The sequence below is a fragment of the Barbus barbus genome, assembly GCF_936440315.1.
Source record: "Barbus barbus genome assembly, chromosome: 23".
Classification (NCBI taxonomy): domain Eukaryota; kingdom Metazoa; phylum Chordata; class Actinopteri; order Cypriniformes; family Cyprinidae; genus Barbus; species Barbus barbus.
Window position 1 is genome coordinate 21,779,745 of NC_136751.1, and position 9,732 is coordinate 21,789,476.

The following is a 9,732-nucleotide window of genomic DNA, read 5'->3' on the forward strand; positions in this document are numbered from 1 at the left end:
CTCTTTTAAGAGATTGTTCTGTTACATGTTCTTACACATTTCAATTGAATATTAATTATAAATATTAATTAGATGTGTTCATTACCTGTCTAGCGATGTGTGTTTATGTTGAAATATACTAAGAAAGTGGTCTTTTCAAATCTTCTATCGCGTGTCATTGTATTTATCAACTTGTCTCGTGTGGTTTATGTTTTGCGCTTCAGAAATGTGAAGTTATTTCTGGTAAGGGAGCATAGATGCTCCCTAGAATTTGTGATGCATTGTGGGATTTTTCTGGGAGCGAACATTCCAGTGCACTGGAAGGATTTTGCGATTTAGACAGCCTTTAAAATGTCCGACTCCCTGATCAGTGCCCTGACTACTGAACAAGGGAGCTGATTGAGACGCCCCTTAGTTCTAGGAATTTTCTAGGATCTAGCCAGCATGGTGGTTCCTAAGGAGCTTTCGTGCTGGAGGAACCTTTTCATAGTTCTTAGAATTATTGGCGGAAGTACCTGCTTTTTGAGGTTTTCGCAACGCAAAGGAACTAGGAACATAATTAGTTCTAGGAACTCTGGTTGATGGAACTAATTTAGCTCCTACTTTCAAAGTAGGGTCTAAAACATACAGTAAGTGTACGCTGATTGGACAAACGCATATATGGCTACCCATCATTTTTAAAAAGCCATATAAACATATTTTCTCCTCAAACATGGAATACAGCAATGACGGGGGGTTAGGTGGTCAGTCAACTGCTACTACTCAACACCTAACGTAACACTTTATGATATTTCTAGATATGGCAACATATAATGATCACATGCCTTGTGGTGTCAAATGTCCAGGTGTCCCGTGTTTTATTAGGCCACCAGCACATTAATTTGTAAGTACATCCCCAAATCAGAAAAAGTTGGGACAATATGAAAAACGCAAATAAAAAAAGAAAGTAGTGATTTCTAAATTTACTTTGACTTGTATTTCATTGCAGACAATATGAACACAACATATTTCATGTTTTGTCTGGTCAACTTAATTTCATTTGTAAATATACATCCTTTCCTGTCATTCAGACCTGCAACACATTCCAAAAAAGGTTGGGACAGGAGCAATTTAGGGCTAGTAATCAGGTAAATTGGTTAAATAATGATGTGATTTGAAACAGGTGATGTCAACAGGTGATTGTAATTATGATTTGGTACAAAAGCAGCATCCAAGAAAGGTCTAGTCCTTTAGGAACAAAGATGTGCCGAGGATCGCCAGTTTGCCAACAAATACGTGAGAAAATTATTGAAATGTTTAAAAACAATGTTCCTCAAAGAAAGATAGGAAGAGATTTGGATATTTCACCTTCAACAGTGCATAACATAATTAAAAGATTCAAGGAATCTGGAGGAATTTCAGTATGTAAAGGACAAGGGCGCAAACCTAAGATGAACAACCGTGATCTCCGATTCCCTCAGGCGACACTGCATCAAGAATCGTCATTCATCTATAAGCGATATCACCACATGGGCTCAGGACTACTTTGGCAAACCTTTGTCAAGTACCACAATACGTTGTTACATCCACACATGCCAGTTAAAACTGTACTGTGCCAAAAGGAAGCCCTATGTTAACAGTGTCCAGAAGCGCCGTTGACTTCTCTGGGCTCGCAGGCATCTGGGATGGACCATCACACAGTGGAAACGTGTACTGTGGTCAGATGAATCAGTGTTTCAGTTATTTTTTGGGAGAAATGGACGCCGTGTGATCCGGACCAAAGAAGAAAAGGATCATCCAGACTGTTACCAGCAACAAGTCCAAAAGCCAGGGTCTGTCATAGTATGGGGTTGTGTCAGTGCCCTTGGCAAAGGTAACCTTCACTTCTGTGATGGCACCATTAATGCTGGAAAGTACATAGAGATTTTGGAGCACAATATGCTGCCTTCAAGAAGACATCTTTTCCAGGGACGCCCATGCATATTTCAACAAGACCATGCAAAACCACATTCTGCACACATTACAAAGTCCTGGCTGCAGAGGAAGAGGGTACGGGTACTTGACTGGCCTGCCTGCAGTTCCGACCTGTCTCCAATAGAGAATGTGTGGCGCATTTTGAAGCGCAAAATGCGACAACGAAGACCCTGTACTGTTGCCCACCTTAAGACTTGTTTGCAGTAAGAATGGGACAAAATTACTCCTGAAACACTTCATCACTTGGTGTCTTCAGTCCCTAAACGTCTTTTTAAGTGTTGTGAAAAGGAATGGCAACATTACAAAGTGGTAAATGCTTTACTGTTCCAACTTTTTTTTTTAAATGTGTTGCAAGAACCAAAATTGGAATACGTGTTTATTTTGAAAAAAAAAACATAAAATTTAAATGTGCTGTTGTATTGTTTTCAATGTAATACAGGTCAAAGATAATTTAACAAAGTACTGTTTTCAGTTTGATTTTAATTTAACATACCGTCCCAACTTTTTCTGATTTGGGGTTGTAATAAGAGCAACTCTGATGAGGATCTGTCTTTGCTTTGGGGGAGGTCACTTCAGTTCAGTTCATTGCAAGAAGACCGTAAGTTCGATTAGTTCAGTTTCACTTGTTAGAGGCTGTCACTTCTGAGCTGGGTAATACTGTCCATATGCAGGCCCTAATTATTTACTCTGCAGGCAGAGAACAAGGTCATGCTTGTTATACCATCATCCAATTCACACAATAAGATTCAATCCACACAATCAGATTTCTCACAAAGAGAGCTAATCTCGTTCTTTCACAAGCAATTATCTTGATGTAACCGGCTGGTAGGAGATGCACCGCCCAGCCCAGATGAAGGCAATGACTTTCATTTTGCATCAGGCCCGGGATGCGGCAGAGATCCGTGGCTAAGTTAAACTGTCAATCTGTGCTTCTATTGGAAAATTTGAGCTAAATTAAAGAGAGCTCCAGCACTGGATTGTGGCCAAAACAATTAAGGAGCACTAGCATGGACACAACAGATGATGCTTAGGAGGACTGCATTTCCCCAGTGTCCATTCACAATCCATGACCTTTTTCAAAGTGTTGTGAAATTGTGAAGTGAAGTGAAGTCTTTGAGACCGTTTACTGAAACGGATAGCATGCATTTTTGTTTGTCTTTTTTTTTTTTAATATTTCAAAATATTACTGTATTTTAAATACATATAGAATTAGAAAATTTACAGTTTTTTTTTTTTATTCATTAAAATTTTATATTGATCAACATCACATTTTTAAAAATATTTTGAGGATATGAAAAAAGGCACAGCTGCCGCTTTGATCAAATATCAAACACATTGCAGCATACCAACACGACCATCAAATAATCAGTGTTCTGTAAATACAGAGATATGTGGCTGTCTTCCTATCTATATTGTGCAGGACCTTGTCGAAGGACACGGCTGTTTTTCCCTAGACTTCAACAGCAGGCAATAAAGTGAGTGACAAACAAGACAAGCAGCCATATGCGATCAATGCCTGCAGAAATAGTAAAAAAAAAAAAAGAGAGAGAGAGAGAAAAGCACTCTCTAAACAGGACTGCACACATGTGCATCAATAAAAGCAAAGTCATGTGATGTCCTGTAGCTGAAAATATTCACAGATGTCTTACTATTAATAATAGTCTCAGTCATGTAGCAGCATACAGTAGTGCAAAGGTAACAAAACTTTTTCCTTTATCATATTTAGACCATTTAAGTTAAAAGAGACAACTTTATTTACTTTTCACAGCATAATAAATTGTTATCCCTCTCTGTAAATGGCACATTCATGCATATAAGTGCTTGCAGCTTCAACAACTAAAAGATTTATTTTGGCACTATACTGAATCAGAACTGATAGTTATGACTCCCAATGAGTTACACAAGTACACTGATATATAAAATATAACTAATGGTTTTTGATATTAGAAATGTAATAGATGACAAAATATTGAAAAATAATGTTTATCACTTGGAAGATGGCACTTGCTGCCTTTTACTTGGCCTTTTGAGGTCCTGTGTTGCATTAGACTGTACTGCCATCTGCTGGTGAACAGGATCTGATTACTAACTGAATTATCTGTAAAATATTGCTGTTGTGTGCAATATTTACTAGTATACCATGAATTTGGTGTTTGAATTTATTGATAATAATCAGGATCATTACGTGTGCAGCAGCCTACAGTCAGTGTCAAAAGGCCACAGAGAAATAATATATTTGGTCTATTTGAGCTGTTCAGCACTTTTCAAAGCTAATTACTTAGCTGCATTATTATTTTTAATTAGCAGTGGCCAATTAGAGAAATGGAAACCAACAAGCTTTCTCTTTTCCAATTCATTAATGAAAGTGATGTGCATACAGCTAAGGGTTAGACACATCATTGTGCATTCATCAGAGAGATACTGTTTTGTTACTCATGAAATAAGTCAAATGTCCTTTAGAGGATTTTTATTTCCTTAATGGAGAGTAATGGAATATATTTCCCTGTTATGTTTGTAATTGCTTTGACATCTCAGCTAGAGCCCAAAGGAGTTCTTAAATGGCATCGTACTATTACAGACTACTTTTTTGGCAATATTTCTATTCTTGGAAGACAGATTCACTAAAATACAGCTATCATCTTATTGAATTGCAAATTATGTGTTTTTGGTCAACTCATATCAGTCTCAATCCAAATTTACCTGTAGGTGCTAAATAATTTCCTTAAACTGAAAGTCCAAGCACAATTAATAGCATAATTTGCTTCCCACTTTGCTTGTTTATGATTTTGGACAATCAGTGTAACCTTTGAGAGACTTTCCATCCATTTTTATTTCTTTTCTTATGTCTTTTATTTCTTTTCTTATTGGTTAAAATCTGTTTATGCAGAAATTATTTGTTTTGTGAGAAGAAACAGAATATTTTCCAAATGTTTTTACAAGAAAACTGTTTTAGTTTTTCTACTTCAAAATTTCATGTTTAATATCATTTGCCATTTATTTATAATTATTTAGCATTTTATATATTAATAAATATTAATATTTATATATTATTATAGCATTTTTTGTGAAGATTGTTTGTATACCATTATTTTTCAGTGTATGTGTGTATACATTAAAAGTAACTCATTTCTGTATTTGAGTTAAATATTCAAAATATTTCACAAATGTTCTCCTCACCATGGAAATGTGAAAAAAGGCTTCCTTCTGTGAAATAATAATGTTTCATAAAGAGTTTTAATAAGTATGATTTAATTACATTGGAAGAAAAATAAATATACATTAAATAAATAAATAAATATAATAAACTCTTGAATTGACTGCTGTTTTATTTACATCGTCCATCCCATAATGAAGAAGGGATTGACTTCTGAAGCACATAAAGTTTTAGCTAAAACATACATTTACTATATTGCTACTGTAATACTACAACATTGAAAACAGACACATATTCACAAAATGTAAAAATGTCTTTCCGTCGGTGGGTCTTGGGCATCAGTAAAACACACTTCTCTTCAGAATGTACGGCCGTCTTGATTTATTGGTGCGCAGTTGCCTTTTAAGTATATACGGAGATTTTCTCTTCAGTGGACTGTCGCTGTTTTGGTCCAGCTCCAGATATTCTTGGTCGTCTTGAAGCTGAAATGAAAGACAAAATGTTTTAGCTGTTCCCACCAATGCCACTCAGATTATTACAGGGCTGAAAATCACAGCACTTGGGTGGACAATGCTGTCAATCAACTGCCACATCGTAACTGATTCTTACTATGTCGCCCGGCTCTTTCTAATCATTGCTCCTCAGAGCTGCACTGAAGTGTGCTTGAATAAGATGTATAACTGATGGAGGCAAGGACAATTCTTGTGAATTTTAATGATCCGTGAGGTGACCCATGAACTGGAGATTAACTCCCCAGTTAATTTTGAAGAGACAATTCACCCAATTGTTTTCATATTTATTTATTTATTTTAAAAAAATATATATATATACATATATATGTGTGTGTGTGTGTGTGTGTGTGTGTGTGTACTGTATATATATAAACTTTTTTACACTTCTGCTAGAAAATGTTTCGCATTTTCATTCTGTTTAACTTGTACTACAAGAACAAAATATTTATAGATAAAAAGAAAATTACTAACGACAAACACAAACAATTACTAAAATAGAAAATAGAAAAATAAAAACAAATTATTAAATTAATAAATGATTCAAATTAATAAAATCAACAATAGTGTACTACATAGATACTAAAATAACACTGCCTGAAGTTAGTGCTGTAGTGCTATTGAATAAAAATCATCAGCTAAATGAAAAGCATTAGAATGTTCATAAACCATTTGGCCTCTTTATGTAAGCAATCGTTTTTTGCTTGTGTTGTAATCAATTTGGCAGTATTTCTTTTGAATATGGTATTTCTTCTAAATGTTAATTTCATGCTGCTTTTTTTACATAAATCTGTTAGGTGACTGAAGAATACATATAAACTGACTGCTAACCAAATATTGACTTAGTGTTAGAACATGTCAATTGTTTATTGTCTCAATATCTATGTGTGTCATCTCTAACCTCTCTAGGCTGCAGGACCCTGCAGAGGTTCTGAAGGTCATGCATTTCCTCGAGAATTTGGGCGAGGGAACCTGAAAGCCTCTGGTCATAGTCAGCCTGAACCTCTGCGTCCTCCTGCACCTGCTCGCTGCCCCAGGCCTCCTGCCACGACTCCCCGAGACGGTTCATCGTCTTGCACACATTCTGGAGCGGCAGCTGCCACAGGGGAGCGATGTGCTCGCTCTGCTTTACCTGCATACACAGTGAGAGAGCAAAAATGTTTACTTTCAATGACTCACTCTCTGCTTTATTTCAGCTTATAAAAAAGTCCCACTGTCTCCAGCCATTACTATATTCTCAGTCCACTTACAGGGTGCCAATACTGGATAAGCACATTTTGGGGTTTCTCTGGTGTTTTTATTGGCCTTCACAGAATGAGTCTAACAAGATCAAGGCCTAGTGTGATATCTGGAAATCTGTTTTCAACCTGTTGGCTGTAAGTGTTTCTAAGTTTTATATTACACTGTTCTTAAAAAAACACAATTACTTTTGAGTTCATATGTTTGATATTAAAAATAAGTGTAAATGAGTAATTCAAACATATCAAAATGAAAGTTTTTTTATCATTATTAAATAACAGAGGAAAATGTCACCTGCATAAGACCTGCGGCTGTCTGCCATTAAACTAACTATTTCACTACATTTAATTCAACTTGGCCAGCTGACATTTTAAAAGCATTAGCCTTAAAGACATCATATTTAATGTCAGTATTTAAAGTCATGATTTTTAATTAACTCTGCAGTAGAGAGGATGTCTGTACGGAAAGTTACAAAAGCCAGAAATTGTGGTCAGGGTTAAAAAAAATCGAAAGAAAATTACAAACACTGTGATGCTACACAATTCTCTATTGATAATGGATAACAGATAATGACGATAGATAATGGATGTTAATGCAGTGAAGAATATTGCTCAATGAATGAAGGCAGCTGAGCATCATTTCAGGCAATGACACATCATTTGGTCCAACAATAGAGCGTAAAAGCTTCATCCGTTTTGTTTTTTTGAGTACACTGCTTCTGATTTGCTGCCTGATTGGAAGCATTTATTTTTTAAACAATAGTTTATAAAAACGTGTAATTTCATGTTACATTTAACATCAGTTAGTACCTACATTTGTGGACTGTTGAAGACAATAGATTTGTTGAATGACTGGAGCACAAACCTAATTTTACTATAAATCCCTGTGCTATTCTGTTTCACTGTGAAAGTGCCTCTCCAAATGCCTTAGTAAACTGATTTAATGCTTGTGATGTTAAAGTTAGCTGGTAAAGAATATTCTTTATTTTGTTTAATAAATCAGGTTTTTCCCCCTTTACCATGCTGTATTCTCAAAACCAGAAACCATGAAATAACCATGAGTTTCATTTAAAATTCAGCTGCCCCACAGTCAAAGGGCATATCTATATTAAGGCCCCTTATAAGGCCAGTATTGCCTCTGTTGGCTAGCACTCAACAGGTGTTTTTAAAGCAAGAATGTACCTTTGAAGTGAGGAGACTTCTCAGTACCTCTTCCTCTATTGCCCTTTTTCCCTGGTCTATATCTATAAAGAGGGAGAAAACACACAAGGATGACATGTTTTAAGGGTACGACTGAGCATATACACATCAAAGTACAGAGAAACCAGACGAGTTTCTAGTCTGTTTTAATTCAATAAGATCTAAAGAAAATGTGAAATGGGTCTGTATTTCATATTTTTCATATATTCCAAGGTGGGTAGAAACATAAGATACATCACTTGCCCAACATCATGTTTAAATGTATATGGTTAAAATGTCTACAAGAGAGTGAAAATTGTGATCCTGTCATATACTGTATAAAAGCAGAAAATTGTTCTCCACCAAATGTGACCCAAATCAGAGGACATCCATGAAATTTATATTTTTATGTGTCTATATATATATGATTCTATCAATTTAAGGTATTTTGAAGTTGTATCTTTATATTGATATTTTACTGATTATTTTACTATTAGTTAGGTCAAGATATAGCAGATCATTATAGTAAAACTAAGTAAGACCATAAAAGACATAATATGTGAATATTAGCTATCACAGCTATCATCATCATAAAATGTTTACCTTGCTAGAGATTGATCATTTTAAATGGTAATTAAAATATGATTTTTTTAGAGAAGTAAAATCAGTCTGTATAAATTGAAAAAAGTGCACCTACCTGAACACAGTCCATTACACAATAAAAAAAGGAGGATAACGGAGGTCAGCTGCATCTGCATTTTCTTAGTAGCCCCACAGTTTCTGCACATTCAAGCTGGGCTCAAGTCCATAGGGTTAAAGGTCATAAAATAGTATGAAAACGGATGGAAGAATATGAGAGAGAAGTTACAGAGCGTTACAGAGACAGAGAAAGAAAATTGCAGCTTGTCTTGCAGAAGTCACGATGCTGTCTTCTTGGTTTCTTATTCAAACTGTTCGCTCTTGGCTTTCCCAGAAGTGGAGTGAGGAATGGTGGGCTCCATTCCACCCAGTATATAAGAGCCTGTATGATGTCAGAGGAGCGCACTATCGTTCCTACCCCTCCCGTATCCATCTCCATATCTCTCTCTCTCCATCCCTCCCTCCTTCCATGCCCCCTTGTCCTGTGTCATGATGACATCAGCAAATACCTCAGAAACCACTTTGATTGTTGACGTCAAAACTTTCATAAATGCTCATTTGATGTTCCTCTCTTCATTTTGGTGGAGGGAGGGGGAGTGAAGAAGTGAATTTGTGATTAGTTCTTAGAAGCGTGATGATTAAAGTTGGAGAGGATGCGTAATGCCTACGTCTGAACTTATTGATATTGACGGCCTTCAAGAATTACCTATCTTAGGCTGTATTGTTCATTTGCACGGCAACCCAATAATAACTCTTATTGTCCGTCATACTTGGTGCAGTTTGTAATGATATGGTCTTTGCTTTTGATTGCTTACAAAAACAAATATTCTGTCCAGATAAATGATAGCTAATGTCAAGGTTAAATTATTATGATGCATTATAATTCATCATTATACAGTATTAAAGACCTGGGAGTTTTGGAACACTGTCAGTTTAACCAATCACTATCTCACATGACCACCAACCTCCTGAGGTGTGTTAGATTCTGTGTAAAAATATGAAAGACTTACAGGACAAATAGTATCCTGTTTGTAGAGTGTAAAAAATATGTATATTTGATGCCATGAAATTGAATATTATT

The 9,732-nt window shown here is 35.8% G+C and overlaps 1 protein-coding gene across 1 annotated transcript; it reads right to left on the reverse strand.

Moving 5' to 3' along the window:
• Positions 1–5,424: 5,424 nt before the first annotated feature.
• Positions 5,425–8,800, reverse strand: LOC306842615 (neurotensin/neuromedin N-like; the record flags this gene model as incomplete). The annotated part of the gene is made up of 4 exons (XM_079373579.1): positions 5,425–5,568; positions 6,497–6,727; positions 8,016–8,077; positions 8,710–8,800. 4 exons carry the CDS (start codon positions 8,798–8,800, stop codon positions 5,425–5,427), a joined length of 528 nt encoding a protein of 175 aa, XP_079229705.1.
• Positions 8,801–9,732: the final 932 nt, after the last annotated feature.